Here is a 19842-nt window from a genome sequence, read left to right on the forward strand (position 1 = left end):
TTTTATTATTTTGGTGTAAATGATGAGTCATATCGCTTTGCTTTTTGTGTGTTTTATTTTGTTTTTGTTAATTTGTTTGTTTTCTTGGTTCTTTTTGTTTGTTAGTTTAATTAATTATAGTGTTGTTTTCTTTGCTTCTTTTCTTCTGATTTTTTATATCTTTGCAACTAAATTGTGTATTTGAATGTGAGCAAAGATAAGTTAAGACAGTTGAAATAGTAGTAATGACTATTCATGGTATTGTTTTTGAAAGTGAACGTGATATGCTCATTGGAGATTTCGGTATTAGATATAACTAGCGGCCAAGATTAGTTGAATTACATCTCCAGTGTTAAAAAAAATTTCACGTCTTAAAATGGAATTAGACGGTCTATGTATAAATAAAGTGCAATGCACTTTTTAAAAAAATATTAGATCGCCTATATCAAAGTTTGAGAAGACAATTTGGGATCTGGTAGGCTGATTATTTCATGTATCAGGCTTGGACTGATGATGCTTATGGTCATCGTGATTGTTGTGGTGGTATAGAGGTGATGCTTGTGGTTGTGGTGAAAGCGGCACTGGTTGTTGTGATGAGGGTTGTTGTTGTGTTGGATTTGGTGTTGGCAAAGTTGGTTGTAGAAGTGATTCTGGTGTTTGTGGTTGTGGTGTTGGTGTTGGCGGTGGCGGCGGTGGTAGTAACCGAAGTGGTTTGGTGTAATCTATCTGACAAAAAGCGTGCGATGGTCTTACCAATCCCTTATCCGAGTATTTATCCGGGATTAAATTCGAAGATGTAGAATTGATAGTAGCTCCGTACAGCCATCGACTCTAAAGGAATGAGTCAACAACAGAGATGGAAGAGTTAAAGGTTATCATGGCGTTATCATAGTAGGGTTAACAACTCAACTGGACTAGTGGATGGAAAAATAAACAGATTAATTCATCAAGAAATAAATGATTAATCAATTATTATATAAATATTATCAAGAAATAAATGATTAATCAATTATTATATAAATATGAATGACAATCCAATTAATCAATCTTTATATTTTTCAAGTTATTAAAATTATGTAAATGTTATTCCTTTCCAAGAAAGATGTCTTCTAAGAAATACAATATTTTAACAAAATCAGTTAAAGATTAATCGTTACTTGTATGAAAGAATTGAATTAATAAAAAATTATAAAGAGATTGTTATGAAATTTAGAAATCTACAAACTCATATTGAAATTAAAAGAGAGAATAATCGTGGATAGTCCTGACGTAACCAGTGAACCGACGTACTCCATACAGACAGGTCATTCAACATTTAGGTGGAAAACTCGTCTCTCAAATGTCGATCGATTTCAATGACATTTGAAGGATGAGTTGTCTGGCCAAATTTTTAAATACGTGTCTTTCTAGATGACGACAGCTAACTGGTCAAAGGCTGCCTAAGGCAATGAATGCGCGATGTCATCAGCACAGATTTACTAACATTTATTCTGTGATTTGCTTTTACAATTGGAAAACAGAAAATCAATATAATATAAATAACTTACCGTTATTGCTTTGATAATATATATATATATATATATATATATATATATATATATATATATATATATATATATATAAAATTTATGGTTTATTAAGGGATTAAATCCTATATAATCATAATTGCCGATGGTGGTGATGATGATGGTGGTGGTGATGATGATGATGATGATGATGATGATGATGATGATGATGATGATGATGATAATGATGATGATGATGATGATGTTGATGACTATAGTGATGATGGTGGGAGCTTATTGTCAAACACGATAACGACACCACTAAAGCATATTATATGATATTACATACATTTTCTAAATTAGGATATGATAGTAATGATAATAATATGATAATATGCTTTGAGGACAAAAATAATAATAAAAACTGCGTAGCGTTAGTAAGCATGGTTTGATAATAGTAATGGATTCTCTTTAATCCGATTTAAAGTTGTCTATGACTTCGTGTACTTATTTTTATATAGAGCAAATGAACTAAAGGCTTTATGGGCTGTCCTCCCAATTTTATTGATATCATTCGTAAAAACATAACATAGTAAATTAAACGTCTTAGTCTTGACAGCCAATATAACAAATACTTTGATTTACTATTGTAAGGGTAAAACTTTATACATATATATATATATATATATATATATATATATATATATATATATATATATATATATATGTATATATATATATATATATATATATATTTATATTTATATATATATATATATATATATATATATATATATATATATATATATATATATATAATATTAAATATAAAATGAATATAGGGGTGCCGAGGAGGGTCGAAGAAATAAAATATTGTTCGTGACAATGAAGTTTATGTTAAAAAATTATTAGTGAATCATGAAATAATGGGAGTTATTGAAACTCGTTGTTAAAGAGCGCTTAGTTTTGTTCCGTCATATGAAAAAACCCAACTTTTTAGTAAATCAGAGCTCGTTTAACTGTGGAGGATGCTAATCGGAAGAGCTCATAATCAAATGTTGAGGCAAGTAATATTATTCTGTGGATATTCTACAGAGTTATACTAGAAATTCTTATCTTCTGAAATGAATTTATCATTGAATCCTTGGCATTCTTCTTTGATTCAGCTCGAAACATAAGTAAATAAAATTACCCAAACGTCTGATCGGGATACTTTATTAATCTAGTTCACCAAATAACGTTTGAAACTGGACTTTTTCTAAAAGGTTTGACTTAGTTTAACCAATCAAAGACGGAAAATACAGTACACTAAATGACCTTTGCACCTGGGAGTACGAGTCTTCAGCTGTTTTCAAGGGCTTATCGGTATGAAGCCCCGTGTCATGGTAGTCAATTTTAAAACGCCTTTATGAAAACAATCGAACTATTAATTCGGGCAATATTTGTCATTTTAAAGAGAGGTCCCGTTTAATGATTTAACCTTGCGAGACTGGCTCGATTTTTTAAAGAAATAATTCGACAACCTCATGGTTTATAACAAGGGTGTAGTAGCATCGATGTGATTGACTTCATTTGAAGCTTGAATCACAACGCTGTTATTGCTGTCTTTGTGCAAGATATGACGATAACAATAATAATATATGATGAATTCCATCTATTAATCAATTAATTGATTTATCTTCGAAGGTAAATCTGTTTATGACCTTCTCAAAAGAAGACTGAAATAAATTATACGTTAGCCGCAGTACAACGCCGCAAAGTGAGCGAGAGCGACATGATTTGAAGAAGGAAGGATTGCATTGTCCCAAACGTTAAATGGCTAAATATATCTCATTATGTAGTCGCGTCACGCACTACCGTAAGATTTAAGAATGCTTAGTTGGATTAATAGTTCGTCCTCCGGTCTCATTTCAAATCCCAAGTACTCAAACAACACGGAGCTGTTTAAATTTACACATTAAATCGGGTGGGAATTGTTGACATAATTAAAGAGAACCATTAATAAGAGTAGTACTTGACATCGTGTCTTATGATGAACAAGCTGGAGAGCTTAAATATCATAATCTGGTGTTTCTTCTTCTTCTTCTTCTTCTTCTTCTTCTTCTTCTTCTTCTTCTTCTTCTTCTTCTTCTTCTTCTTCTTCTTCTTCTTCTTCTTCTTCTTCTTCTTCTTCTTCTTCTTCTTCTTCTTCTTCTTCTTCTTCTTCTTCTTCTTCTTTTCTTCTTCTTCTTCTTCTTCTTCTTTTTCTCCTCCTCCTCTCCTCCTCCTCCTCCTCCTCCTCCTCCTCCTTTTCCTCCTCCTCCTCCTCCTCCTCCTCCTCCTCCTCCTTCTCTGTCTTCTTCTTCTTCTTCTTCTTCTTCTTCTTCTTCTTCTTCTTCTTCTTCTTCTTCTTCTTCTTCTTCTTCTTCTTCGTTTTCTATCTCTTCCTCCTCTTTCTCCTCCAACACCACCTCCTTCTCCTCCTCTTCGTCATTCTTGTGCTCTTCCTCCTCCTTTTTTAAAGTTTTACAAAAATCCAAAACGTATCCATAACCTTGCTAGGTCAAAAACAAAACAAATAGATATTACCATCATAAAACTCCAAAAGATATACAAGTGTTTAAACAGATTTTCGATTGTTTATAATAAATGATATAATAAGCTAACAATTTTATTGAGGTTAATCGATAAAAGGTTCATTGATTAGGTATTATGAATCTTTACTTCACTAAACCGTTCACACACATCTATTTTCCAGTGCACCAATGATAGTAACGTAAGTAATTATTACAGACCCGAAAGTCCTAAACTCAAAAATGTTAAAAACATTGAGAAAAATCGGATACCACCTCCTCTTCCTATTTCTTTATTTTTATCTTTAAAATCACCACCCATCCTTACTCCCCGCTCTTGCAAATCAAATGGAATTTCTTTAAAGTTGCAGCAATGACACAACAAACTGAGTCACGAGAGTTACGCTCCTGATTCAGCCACTGTGACATTTACGATGTGGGCTCTCTCTACTAGACATCTCCATTGGGTGTGAGAGACGACACTGGGGTCTCCCGTGAAGACAAAGTCAACTAGACTGACACACGGAGACAGACCGCCATTGTGACAGGGGCGGGGGTGGTTGAGATACCTTGGAATCTTCAAATAGCAATGTCTGACATTAATAATATTATTCACCCATGTCAGTGAAGGAAATAATGTAAAGTATTCCGAATTTTGAGACCAGTACGGGGCTTAGATTGTCATAGGTTCTCTAGCCTGTAACAAGCAAATAAAATTTGTGTTCCTTCATTTTAATGTCAATTTGAAATCTTATCAACGCCATTTTTAGCGTGTCTCACGTTTTTAATTGATACTTTGTACAGATCTGACAAAATTGTCAGATTTATTTTTCACTGAGATCAAGGCACTTAATTTTAAAGTCAATATGCAAAGACAAAGTGCAAAATGATGATCGAAAGAGTAAAAAGATTGTGGCAATGTTGTCGGAAACCCTACAATTGTCGGATATTTTACAGGTTTGTTTAAAGGGAATTTTTCGAGCTGTTATTAAGTTGAACATTGCTATTTTTGGGGTTTCAAATTCGACCATGGCCTACGTCTCTCTCCCTTTTAACGTTATTATATAGAGACTGTTGAAGAGGGTTTACATAAAACTCATGTATATTGATTAGGGATTTACCATTGTGGTCTTCCGATCTATGTAAATTAGTCTGACAATGGTTGTATCCGGGCATGATGGCATCCATGGTTTCTCATGCCTCTAATCTTGTAACAGTTAGGTCAAATTAAGCATGGCTAGTCATTGTATTAGGTGTATAGCATACAGACTTACATTCTTTTCTGGTCCCGGAATCATGTTCAATTGAGTGGATATGGATTCAATTTCTTACTCATTAATTAGACGAGCATTGCATATGGCAAATAAAAGTCATTGAATATATCTAATGCGTTTCTTTAGAGAGGTAACGCGTATAATCATCTTTTCATCAAATTTGAAGATAACTAGATTCACAGCTGAGCGAACGGAATATTGTTAAAAATGACTTATTTACTTCTAAATACCTAATTTTTTATTATACTTCTCTGCATAAAAGATCAATTACTTTAGCACATGGTGTAAAATTTAGTTTTAAATGTTGCTTTTTTCTCTGTCAAAAATATTGACTTAAGGGTAGTGACTGGGAAAATCAAATTGAGCAATAGAAGATACATTGAAAAAAATTCACACACAGCAGGTAAGATAAGAAAAATGGCTAAATGACTTGTCAAAAGATTTTGAAAAATGCTGTGGATACATAATATTGAAAGAACACAAAGGTAAAAAATGGGTGGAGAGGGGAGGACGGGATCACAATGAGACACGTCAAGGTGAGGAAAAAGAGGACATTAATGCTGTAGAGTTGCAGCAATGAGTCAACGTTCGCCTGGGAATGGGTAAAAAATGGCAACATTTTTAGCAATGATTACATTGGCCACTGGGGCAATTACTCCTACCTGGCATTTATGACCATGGCAGAACCAAAGAATTCGCATAAAATATTTTGAGAACGAAAAATCCCATTTGGATATTGATTTTATTTATTTATGCTTTGAAGTTATGGCTTCATTATACAGGGTGGGCTAATAAATAAACAAGGCCCTAGGGCCCATTTGATTGTAAAATGTTTCTTCTCCTTTTTAAATTTTGTGAAAAGTTTTGCTTTTGTTTGATTTTATTTCTGACTCATGCCAAAAGAGGAGCAATGAAGTTAAATTGGATGATAAAAATGCTTTATTTTATCACATATTCTGACAGTTCAGCGCATTATCAGCCTAACGTCTTAATGCACGAGCAAATATAGACAGCCTTTTCTTTTTTTTTTTACAGACTCGGGTTTTTGCATTTGATTTTTTTTGTTTGTTGTTGTTGGTTTGTTTGTTCTTTTGTTTATTTGGGGTTTTTGGGTTCTTTTTTGTTTTTTTTGTTTGTTTGTTTTTTGTTGGTTTTAAAAAGATTTCTTTGTATATTTTACTTGCACTCAGTGAGTGGTAGCCAAGCGCGCTGGTGGTCCACCTCACCTTGCTGGCGGTCGAAGGGGGTCTTTAAACGTTAGGGCCAACTTTGCCACCTCATCTCTCTGTGGTCGATTTTTATTTAGCCTGCCCTAGGTTTATCAAACAGCATAATGACAAGACTGCCAAGACACATTAATAACATTTTGGCCATTTATATTTTGGCCAGAAAATGCTTACCTACCTCAAAAGAAAAAAAAAACAAAAAAAAAAAAACAAGATATTAACAGAGCGAGTGGGATGGTCCCAATACTGTTAAAAGGTTGAATACTGATACTTAATATGGAGACTCCAAAGAAGTCTCATGTTTAATCATATTTGAGAAGTTAAAGGATATTGATGTTTGAAGGGAAACTTTTCTGGCTAAATTTCTTAAAAGGTGTTTTTTTATCAAATAATAGCAAAATAGAATCTTAGTCTTTATCTTTGCAATATTTTTATTTGTGAGAAGCTAGCGGTACGCCATTACGAAGTAACGCGTAATCGCTTTAAATTTGCATGCTTTGATAATCATAATGTAATCATACGGATGTTTAGAAATATCAATTATTTTTCTTTACAAATACTTCGTTAATACTACATTTCAGGGTTAACCAACTTATGAATATATATCGACGTTACCATGACTACAGACATCAAAATGATGTATCGTTTACATAGCCAATGCCGTAACTAATGATAAAGCTGCAAACTAATATTTTTTATGAGATATGAGCGAATTTTGTCGAGTAAAAATATGTTTTGTATCATTATTGTATTACCTAAATCAATATCACCAACAACACCACCACCACCACCATCATCATCATCATCATCATCATCATCATCATCATCACCATCATCATCATCATCATCATCACTACTGTCGTTATCACCATCACCCCGACTTTTATCATCATTTTAATTATGGGAAACCTTATTATCATCAATAGCTTATGATATTTCCTCATCATAATTATTATTCATATGATATTAATTACTGTAATATTGACCATTATTGATACGATATCGAATTTAATAATGGCAAAATAGAGAAACTATCAAATGAAATGAACACATTTCTATTCTTTCGTATTTAGAAACATTCTCTTGCTTCTCCAATCTTCAATAATTTAGCTAGCTAAAAAAAATTCATTCAACTTCCCGCTGAATTTATATCCAAGGAATACGTATTGCCAGTTGATCCTTATTGATGTGACTATATCCGTATTAAGAAATGTATATCATTAGGATCAGACGCTTTTTACGACAGCTAAAGCTGTCATTTTGCATGTTTAAAAAATATGTGGAAAAAGCTCGTTTTCATCGGTTTCTCTGGTTTGAATAATTAAAAGTATCTAAAAATAGTCTGACACTAAATAAAAGCAGAAACAGTTTCTCTCATAGGTATGAAAAAGTGTGGACAAAATGTATATTTGTCCATATTTTAGAGAGTGGAAAGCCATGACCGCCAGCGCTACCAAGCCCACGGCACAAGATGATGATGATATTTTTTGACACTGTAAAAAGTTATTATTGCCACACGTTTGGTGACAGAACCTCAGTTGTTGAATTATTGCTGATTTCTCAATCCCAAAGAAATTGATGAAAAGGAAATCTTTCCGGAGTTTTTGTAAAATAGTTTTGGTGCCTTTTCTGTGTCCAGTGTTACAAAAACGACATGTTGACCTCATATACGCGCGCGACTGCGTAATGATCTCTCGCTAATGAAAAAAAAGAAGAGATAACCAAATACAGATAGCGTAAAATAGGTCATATTTTGATTTACAAGTCGGAAACAGTTTTCAGACCGTGCTTTAGGAATCAGTCGCTTAAAATTGACAGTGACATTTTGAGAAAATGTGTGGCAATAGGATTCAATAGTCTGATCTCTCGTCCGCCCAGCGACGAGCAGCTTGGTTCTTAACAAAGAAAATCGGTACTTTTTATTATTCATGTTGGTTAGAACGTTTTCACATGTCCATGTGATCAGAATGTATAAAAGTCAAAATATGATCAGATTTATAACGTGATTTTCCTCTGGATACTTTTTTGCTCATCGGAGAAGTATTTCATAAGGGCGTCCGCCATTGTTCCGATTGTTTAGAATCAGTTACAAAGTCATTACGAGGGAAGTGTCGTCACGACTGTTTAAGGCTATAGAAACATTTAGGCTTGGGCCTATACCACAATCCTTGGTCGCGAAAGTCGGGAAAAGAAAGCTCGGGATATTCCTAAACGAATACACAGCTTAAACATAATCCTTGTTCATGGAACCGGGTCTGTAGTCAATCGTTGAAAACAAATCTGTATCATATTACGAATTGTTATTCATAATAGTTAAAACGTTCGACACTATTCAAAAAACTATACCAAGCATCAAATAAATATGTAAAATCAAAATGTCATAACTGGATAAAGACCTTCTTACCTACATACCTAATTCGGCGTAAAAAAAAGTGTGAAGTTTTCATTTCAAGTGCACTACAATTAGAGATTACTATAATAACTATCATAATATTATACTACATAAATAGGAGGGGAAGTTACATTTGAGTTCTATTGAGAATAATATATAGGCTAAAAAACAACAGGTGTCCGCGAAAAATAAATAAAAGATAACAAAGTAATATCCAAAATACTAAGATCGCAAACGACGTGTCTTTAATTAAGGTAATGGATAGCCATGGGTACATCTACCAATAGTCAAATGTTAAATCCTTTATGTAAAAATCCCACGCATTTTCAATTCCCATTATTCTATTTTCGGTGTCTATTGTGCTTTCAAACTTTGGTTTTAAATTGTGATTGGAATTAAAGCACCATACTAGGCAACAGATTGTTTCTTGCAGGACACTTTGAGCACATTTAAGTGAATAATGTGCTATAAAAAATCTTAATTTTTTGTGGGCTTTTGTTTTTGATTCATTTATTTTTTAACAATGCCATAAAATTATCATTTATATTTATATTCATATAACGCTTTCGTTCGTGCACTAAAGTGACAAAGTATTAATTTGAAATTGTTTAAATAGATTTAGTATACTCCAAACACTGGCTTTGATAATAATATGAAAAAGTTTTGAGTCTTATCCGTTGCCAGCCTTCAGATTAAGCCAAAGACAAATAGACCCCACGACATAGCTTGACAAACGCGAGCGGTGAGGCGGTGAAAATAAAGTTCATATTTCCCCAACCTTGAGTGTACAGGGGCCGTGTTGTCTGTATGGACGTCCATACATCACATTCCTGGTCGGGGATTGTTTTGGAAAATTTCATCTACTTTAAAGTTTTATATAACTATGTATATTAAAAATCAGAGAATTGTACTTACATTCTGATAATTTAAAATAGTTATTATGTTACGCTTATTAATTACTACTATTGATTAGCTTTAACTGTTAGACTACATACGATATTATAGCCAGTTGTTGGGAATAAATATGGAGAATTGTACTTCCATTGCTATCAATATTTTATTTAAATATATTGTCATGAATCATATTTTATGAGGGATACATAAAACCTGCAGTTAAACTAGATAACAATTTGATCATATTCCCTTCCCTGTTAATAAACGCCTTCATATTATTGCAAAACTTAACGGTTATTACACCTCCCACCCCCTCTCTCATATGTCTACTTGGAAAATATAGATGGTTACAGTTAACGTTTTATCTATTATATAATATATCAATTTCTGAGCAGTAAATTCTGCTTCTTTCAGAAAATGATACCACCCATATTTTGTCACCTCTTATTTTTTCCATTTTACTGATTAACATTTTTGAGTAATTCTTGATTATGCATTTAAGCTTTAAATCTATTCCAAATGCTTTACAGTATAAGCCTATTAAGCTGCTCGTCGTCTAAGTATGCCTATCATCGATGGAACAAGAGACTAAATAAAATATTATGCATACCTCCCGACCTCGCCATCATGAATAATGAAACCCTTAAGATTCCATCATTTTTCCCCGCCGATTCATTCGCTCAATGTCATCATAATTGTAAGCAACCCCGGCCCTGTAAAAATTTACCCCGGTTTCTGTAGCTTGAAACTGACTGTGTAACAATTGCTTGCTACATTTTTATGAATCCCAGCATACCTTCGGGTCGAGATGGTGTGCGTCTTTGTAGCTGTACCAGAGCCGTGTATCGTTGCTGTAGGCCAGACGGAATCGCTGTACCCAGTGTTTACGTCGGGTGTCTCCACGGCCTTTCGTCATGATGCCAGTGATCAGGGTTGGAGGTCCCACGTCTATTTGGAGCCACTGGGAGTCTGGGGGGTAGATGACAGTTGTCGTGGTGGGAATAGTTATTGATTTGCATTAATAAAAGAAGGGTTGGAAGTGGTGATGATGATGATGATGATGTTGTCAGTGATGATGATGATGGTGATGATGATGATGATGATGATGATGATGATGATGATGATGATGATGATGATGATGATGATGATGATGATGATGATGATGACGGCGACGAGGACAATGATGATAATGATGATGATGATGAAGATGGTGGTGATGATGATGATGATGATGATGATGATGATGATGATGATGATGATGATGATGATGATGATGATGATGATATGATGATGATGATGAAAAATAAAAAAGACAATGAGGATGAGCAAGAGGAGAAGATGGGAGGGAGAGGAGAAACGAAACGGAGTAAATCATACCATCATCCTATCTAACAGATAACAATTAAGTGTTTCCATTCTTTTTTAACACGGCAGAAAAGCGGGAAAATCTCCAACGCCCTTGCGTCTTGTGCCTAATTATTCAAAATAACACCGCTCTGACCATCCCCTATTTATTTGCAAACGGAGTTTTAATACGGCTATCAAAACTCATAGAAATGGTATGTGGTATTGTGTGTTGGGCTTGTGCCAAATCTAATGTTCCACCAACGACATCACAATGACAGATATCTCCACCTGGTGTTGAGAAAGGGATCCTGCTGTGACAAAACTGGCAATCTTAACACATAATCAGAGGACACAAATCTCCTCGACAGTCGGCTCTTTGGTCCTTTAATTGTGGGGTTTGGGTTCAACAATTTTAAAAACCTTAATTTTCATGAAGCACAATTTTCTCTAAATGTGCTCAAAGCCCTTTGCTTTACAAGTAGTTCAAAGCTACAATACTGGATATTTGAGAACAAGTCATAATGCCAGTAAAGTGCTAATACCGTGGTCAAAGGCCAGGTTCTCATTTTACACCTAGAAGTGTGGTGAGATAATGTGCGTAGAGATTATACCAGGGACTCAACTTTGGGCAGCTCATAGAGGGATTTGAACCCGGAACCTACAGGCCACAAGCATAGTGATGTCGTGCCACTATATAGCAAAGCCTTACAAAAGCCGTAGTTTATTTTAAGCTGAATCCATTATCTTACATATTTTGCAATGAAAGCAATAGCAACAATGCAAAATTGGGCTTTTAGAAACGCACGAGTCGCATCTTTGTTATTAGTCTCTTGGTGAAAGCGGATAAACATTGAAAACAGATGAGGTGCAATTATAACCATAAAAATAATGGCACCTTAATGGAACCTTATAAATTCAGCCTTATCCTCATCTCTTTCATCAAAAAACCACCCCCAAAAATCGTTCTATTTGAGAACTTAATCCACAATTGTGGAAAATTTTCCTGAAAGAGAATAATCTATATCCTCAACCAGTTTTGATTCTTTCATAAAACGAATGCCCATCAAGCTTAGGGAATTTTCAACAAACATCACAGACGTGTCATCAGCGTCATGAAAGAAAGTGAATCTCACTCACCGCCATTAAATGGTTAAAACATAATCAGGAGGAGGTCTACTACTACATCTATAGTAGACCTTAAATCCTGAGGTTACATGTAGAAGGGAATAAACATGGACCCATTGGGTGCGAATTGTTCAGCAGTGTAATACGTATTCTGTTATAATAGGTGCGTCGGCATAGGAATGGCGTTCTTGTTTGTTTCGTTTGTTTATGATAGGTATGGGAAATGTATTTTTGTTGTTGTAGTTGTGGTAGTAGTAGTGGTAGTAGTAGTAGTAGTAGTAGTAGTAGTAGTAGTAGTAGTAGTAGTAGTAGTAGTAGTAGTAGTAGTTGTTGTTGTTGTTGTTGTTGTTGTTGTAATTGGTTGTATTAGTATTAGTATTAATAGTAGTAGTAATAATAGTGTAGTAATAGTAGTAGCAGCAGTAGCAGTAGTAGTAGTAGTAGTAGTAGTAGTAGTAGTAGTAGTAGTAGTAGTAGTAGCAGCAGTAGTAGTAGTAGTAGTAGTAGTAGTAGTAGTAGTAAAGTAGTAGTAGTAGTAGTTGTAGTAGTAGTAGTAGTAGTAGTAGTAGTAGTAGTAGTAGTAGTAGTAGTAGTATAGTAGTAGTAGTAGTAGTAGTAGTAGTAGTAGTAGTAGTAGTAGTAGTAGTAGAAGTAGTAGTAGTAGTAGTAGTAGTAGTAGTAGTAGTAGTAGTAGTAGTAGTATTAGTAGTAGTAGTAGTAGTAGTAGTAGTAGTAGCATCAGCAGCAGTAGTAGTAGTAGCAGTAGTATTAGTAGTAGTATTAGTAGTAGTGGTTGTTGTGGTAGTAGTAGTCGTAGTAGTAGTTGCTGTTGTATTTTAGTTTAAGGATTTCAAACATTATAAAGCTTAGTATTACGTCGTGCAATTTTAATTAATTCTCTTTACTCAACTTATATGAACATGTGCAGACATATTTCAAGGAATTCCTTTTAAAAATTGGCGTAAAATTTGTACGCCAAAGAAATCACAAAGGCATGCGATGTTGAACATGGTCAGGTACCGGTGTTGGGTCTTGGATACAGCATATTTCTGTCATTACCTATCTATACTCAGGTATGAAGTAATACTTAGCCATAGCTGGATATATTAGTAAATACAAATAGGTGACTTTTACGCTATGAAATATAAATGTCAATCCATATAGTACATGTATATTTAGGAGTAATATATTATGAAGTATTGCAAAGAGCTTGGAGTACGGTGACAACATGGAACTGCTGTGTATAAGTAATCATATTCATTTTTGTTCAGATGTTTGAAATGCTGGCTATCATAACTAAGGCTGATGAATGATAGCCCACAACTGACATGTAAATGTGTTACCAACCCACGAAGTCAAATTAATTGCCAGGAATCCATTGTTTCATCACACCAAAGCCATAGGATTTTTGTGTTTTATCTCAGAGCCCCGACATGGTAACAGGCCTACCTTACCTATAACAGCTCGCATGTACTATATTTTAGTGTCCTGTCAGAGGTGTTCTCCTGGGTTATGCAAGAACCTTAAAACATACCACGATTGTCCAGCAGTGCTTAAACAAAACACATCTTTTTCATTCTGGTCAGGGAATTTTGTCTTCGGTTAAAATGACCCAAAATTCGCCAAAACGTTAAATTTGTTAAGAACTCAAAAGCAAGATATTTGACACGTTTTAAAAAGTTGGAGACCATTTTAATCCATCGATATCTCGAAGTAAAAGTTTTCTGGCCAAATTGTCTTTTTGAAAACGTCTTTTGTAATAGAAAGGCAATGCAGACCATAAGTAAGTCATAACACATAGTTTGATTGATAGTGAAGATTTGTATGTTGTCTTTATTTCACAACCCGAAAATTAAATCCATACACATAGTGGTGAAAAGTTGGAGAAGATCAGTTCGTAGATGAGTGTCAGTGAGCACAAACTCGACTTCCTTCTGACCATAGTACTTTATACATTTTTCCCGTTGGAATGAATCAATGAAAGGAACTATTCTCCTTCAATGAAAATCACACTCACGTCTTCTGATTACAAAGTTATATTATTTTCAAATCATGGCTTCAGCCTTTCAATGTATTCATAAATTGAAGCAATGGTGACGACATAAGTCCAGTCTCTGCTGCTTGAAAAATGCGATAACAATTATTTCCACCCTTTGGATAGCCTATCATAAAGTACTTTCGCCTGATCTTACACTGACCCAGAGTAATCAAATTACTGTGGAGCGGGAAGATAATTAAAAAGTGGAATTAGTCCATCAAAGTTATAATCACCAGTTAGCTGGAAGTGATCCCGCTTCCCGTAACATTAAACTGATACAAACAACTTCTTGGTACCTCTGATGGGACGTTAGTCAGTACTTTCTGCCGGATGAAATTTACGTTATTGCTGGGTATGGACTAAAAGGATAGAAAAAAATACGTAACCAATGCCAGTCCCTCTTTTTGACCGATAAGTTCTCTGCAGTATGAGCAATCCAACTCATGAGTGAATATTTTTTTAAATCTATTTTACGTGGGTTAAGACAAGGCCGTGTCGACTTTTGAGCTTCAGTAAGGGCCAAATAGGTTCGTTACAAGCACAACCAAAACACACAGACCCATCCCTGGCAGACCACTGAAGCATGTTATACGAGATCTCATGCTGATCCGCCATTCCTCCTAAAACAGCTACCTACGTCAAAAAATAAAAGTCCACAGCCATACCAAGTAGTTTTTAATCCTCCCTGGTGTAACGTTACGTGGATCATCCATGAGACTCGAGTGTTGATTCAGGGGAGAGATTATATACAGCACATCTTTCGAATTCCCATAGGATTTTCTACAAAGAGAGGGATTTTTGTCTTTGCATATTTTTTGAAAGCACTACTGCTTCGCTATTAAATATCAAGTCCAATCTGCTTTGTAATAAAAGTGGCTCGTATAAACAACTTTACCAGAGACAACACACTGGTACCAAAAAAAAAAAAAACAACTGAAAAACAAATTTTAAAAAACAAACAAAAAAACAAAACCACTGCAAGATTGAGTCATCGTTCGTATATTCGTTGCGTTCGCATACACAGAGATTCGAACACAAAAGTTATTTGTAATTTTTTTTTTGTTTTTAGAGGACGTACGCGTACGAAATATTTAGTCGTTGATCTGGTTTTTTAATTAATAATAAAATAATGTATTTATGTTTTTACTATTTTTTGTTGTTGTTGACCGAAGAAGGAGCTTGAGCCCTCTTATATTCATTTTTGTTTAGTACTGTTTACAAAAAAAAACTGTGATGCGCACAGTTTCATAAACTTGGATATATTAATATGTGATTGGATGCCAAAGATTGAATCTTTACTAAAAATATGACACTTGATATGTTTGATTAAGGATAACTAATCTTTTTTATTGTATAAAGAAACAAACGTACACATACACATACACACACATACATCCAGACATACACATCCACATACACACATACACACACATAGTCAAACATGTGTGTTAAAAGGCCATTTCATGTAACGTTCAACACAAAAAGACATCAACAATCATTATTTTGATAAACTATGGAAGGATTTCTTTCCATCAATTTCTATGCGTTAGACTAGTTTGTTGTAATATCTTGATATATGATTTTTAACAAAATATATATATAGATATATATTTTTTTTGTTGGGTTTGTTTATCCGTTTGTTTATTTTTTTAGGTTGTTTTTTTTTTCATAAACAGACCATTCAGAAGGTCTTATGATTTTTCTTAAGCCAACAGTTTGAATTGTTTCCTTCCTTCGGCTAAATTGGTCTCGTGTTAAAAATCTCATTACTTAAATGTTTTATTTAACATGAACAAGAATAGGAGGTGTCCTTTATTTGAACTGTGTTTAAACGCATGGTGCAATACTCAAGTAAAACATCTCAGTTGACGCCCTCCTAAACATCCATCCACCCTTTCGATATTTAAGACATATTGCTTTATCTTGAGCCAAAATAAATCACCCCTAATAAACATGTTCTAACAATGGTTACCAGAAAGTCATCTTTATAATATTTATCAATTTTTATTTGATATCTTGTATAGTTCAGTCTGCAAATAGAGACAAGCGGGTCAAGAAGATTACTTGAATTAGTTTATTTTCACTGTCTGGTTGGAGTATAGCACAATCGTGTTAATCGTTTGAAGTTTGCACGTTTTCGGGAACAGTTCCTACAACACACGAGTTCGGAAGTCAAGCTCGCGAACGCCAACATTTTTGCAATAAATGATTTTGGCAAGCAAACGCCAAGTCAGTAAACAATACCAAGAACTAGCATGAAGTACGAGATAGAAAATGGCTTGAAAAAAATAAAGAAATTTTTTTTGTCATCTATCTCAATCCCCCGACAAGTCTAGCTTTAGTATAAATAAGTTCAGCTTCAAACAACATATTTAAAGATAAAAAAAAGAATTGACTACCACAACAGTGTGGCTTATTTATTTTATAAAAATAATTGCCAATAAATAGACGCAAATCTTTTATTCGCCGTCAAATCGTTGCTTGATTGAGTCATTGTTCGTTTATTCGTTTGCGTTCGCATACGTAGAGATACGAACACAAAGTTATTAAAAATTTGAACAATTTGTCATGTCCGTCCATTGCAACGCTACTGGTTTGGAGTATAGGGTTACGCCAAGGACGCCGGGAAAGAATTTAACCCCGTAATTCAAATCGTGACACCTAGATGCCTCCACGTGACAAGTTTGGGGTCAGAGGGTAAGAAAACCAATGGATCAAGTCTATTTTAAATATGGTGTTTCCTCTTTAAGTACAATAACCTTTGACTATTTTAAATGCGGAAGTACTGAGTGAGTACAGTGAAATGATACATTTAAATTTGCACTTTTTCCCCCGGAGCATTTTCCTTGGTCCCACGATTGCACTTCACAATTCTCTATTTATTCTCCATATTATAATATTGGTACCAACCCCCCATTTTATACAATGCAAGACGTTTTGGTCGCACCTTCTTTTTTAGTACAAGCACTCTTACAATTGACGACAAAGTAATCGTTCGGATAGATAGATAGATTGATAAATAGATATATAGACAGATAGATAGATAGATAGATAGATAGATAGATAGATAGATAGATAGATAGACAGATAGATAGATAGATAAGTTAAACAGGGGGGGGGGCGTGGTGTGCGTGTGTGGATTGTGTATACATTTATAGAAGATTTTTGTGTTTACCAATAATAAGTCACAAGGCGGATAAATCTAAACATATATCTAAACAAGTTACCTCTTTCTTGCAATCATCACATTTTACACTTTCTGAGTTGTCTGCGAGGGGGTTACGAAAACTACGTGCCATTATAACAAAAAACAATGGAGCAAGTACTACTGTAAAAAATAAAACAGAGTGGATTTACAGAGATGCTGAAAATGAAAAGATCAAAGAGAAAAAAAAGAAGTGTTCACCAAGTTGTCGCCCCTTTGAGGAAATGAGGTGGAGAGTTCTTTGTTCTTGGAGTCGTCAACCCAATTCACCCAATAAACTATCATGTCAAACAGGTGCCTGCCACAACAACAGACAGCTCTCGTTGGCTACTTGTTGATTATGACAGGACATCGGAAGACAGAAATGTCATTGGCTCTCTAACACGATAGGAAACACATCGTTCACCAAAACGCGTTAATGTTCCGTATCGTTTGCAAGATGTAGTCCAATCAATTATGTATTATTTTCTTTCTTTTTTTTTTTTTCTTCTACGTATTTTGTATCTCTATGAATGGATTTTTTCCTTGCCTCTTTTTGGGTTGGTTAGGGGGGGGGGGGGTATAGAAATCGCTCTATGATTATGTCCCGTAAGAACACTGCGCCATGAGAAAGGAGATGATGACTTGTCAAAGACACTGAAACCAGGCGGGCGGACGCGAAACTGGTCACACATGGCCGAGTTACGGTTATATTCTACTGACACGGAAAGGTTCTATCACCCCAAACACAGTGTACCCATAACTACGGTAAATGATTTTTAAAACACCCAATTGCTAATAAAGCCTATTACATAATACTCGACTCTTCAACTTCGGACGATTCATTTCCCGTTTAAAAAGACACACATATTGTTGAAAAACTCAGGGGAATCACGATATCGCAGTGCACAATCAAAATAACTCACTCTAACGTGTTGTTATTTCAGATCATTACCTCTGAGTGAGCACTTTTCAGAAAGTTATTGTTTCGTTAAATTTAATCGAATTGATAATAAATTTTAAATGGTGATATAAACAAATTCAGAGCGTGACCGAGCATGTTTTCATCGGGATTAACTATTACTGGGGTAGCAAGACACTTTGATGTGAGTAAGGCACCAATCCACGGTTAAGGCAATGTTTTGATGGCACTTGATCCGTTTAAGACAGGCCAAGGAGCTGCCGGTCGACCAAGAGCGATAATTGAGAGAATGGTTCGCGCTATAATTGTTAATGGGCATGTACAATATACGTTTAGGCCTGCAACTGAAACTTCATATTTTCTTGGAATTTCAAGAGTTAACGTACTTATTAGGCGTTTACACGACCAAGGATTTCGGCCGTTTATTCATGCATAATTTTGTTCCTGTAAACGCTCAACGCCGGTTCCTAACGGCACAACAACTAATCCAATGACCCTTGGAACACTTTTCATTATTTGGATAAACCCACGGTATTTCCACAATCTGATGGCCGACAAAGAGTCTTTAGGAAACATTTTGTCAAGTATTCATCAGTGAAGCAGACCGGTTTGAGCGTGGGGGTGAAGTGTTAGGTATCGGAAGGAATCACTGGTACCGCCGCACAACATTGGTTCCAATCCAAACGAGCATCACCGGAAGGAGATACAAGGAATAGATTATTGCCCCTTATGTCGTTACCGATTGACGCGACAGGGTTGTCTGCCCACTGCGGCAATTGTTTCTCAAAATACCTTCCAAGAGCATCAAATCAATGCTTTTGTTTGGCTGTCGAGGACGCCTGACCTCTATCCGTCGATCTATAGCAGCTATTCACGCCCGTTGGAGACATACAAATTACTGATCGAACTTAAAAGAGGGAAAATATGTGGCGAGTCTAACCATAACTATCCCCCTTTAAATTAGTGATCCATGCTCATATACCTACTTCCATAGCATTAAACATGATCAGGTTGATATGTGTCAAGTTTGTTCAACTTTGAATGGCAACCAAAGATGTATTTAATTTCAGGGGTGACAGAACTTTAGCGTGTCAGTATAATATAATGCTCTGCCGCGTAACCCCCCCCCCCCCCCATTCTTCCTCTTCTTTTTCTTCTTCTTCTTCTTCTTCTTCTTCTTCTTCTTCTTCTTCTTCTTCTTCTTCTTCTTCTTCTTCTTCTTCTTCTTCTTCTTCTTCTCCTCCTCCTCCTTCTCCTCCTCATCCTCCTCCTTCTCCTCCTCCTATTCCTTCTCCTCCTCCTATTCCTTCTCCTCCTATTCCTTCTCCTCCTCCTCCTTTTCTTCTTCTTCTTCTCCTCCTCCTCCTCCTCCATCTCCTCCTCCTTCTCCTCCTCCTCATCATC

At 35.2% G+C, this 19842-nt stretch overlaps 1 protein-coding gene across 4 annotated transcripts in view; it reads right to left on the reverse strand.

Annotated features, from left to right (window-relative positions):
- LOC144978566 (lactadherin-like) overlaps positions 1-19842 on the reverse strand; it is a 229637-nt gene that overhangs the window by 26225 nt on the left and 183570 nt on the right. For 3 of the 4 annotated variants that reach the window (XM_078924793.1, XM_078924795.1, XM_078924794.1), the window contains 2 exons: positions 10619-10791; positions 733-810 (listed from right to left, as the gene is read on the reverse strand). In XM_078924793.1, the coding sequence (XP_078780919.1) occupies positions 733-810; positions 10619-10791 (251 nt within the window). The remainder of the gene's footprint in view (positions 1-732; positions 811-10618; positions 10792-19842) is intronic. The other variant, XM_078924796.1, reaches the window with a different exon arrangement.

This window comes from Berghia stephanieae, chromosome 8, assembly GCF_034508935.2.
Source record: "Berghia stephanieae isolate SIO BIC M18660-M18661 chromosome 8, UCSD_Bste_1.3, whole genome shotgun sequence".
Lineage (NCBI taxonomy): Eukaryota > Metazoa > Mollusca > Gastropoda > Nudibranchia > Aeolidiidae > Berghia > Berghia stephanieae.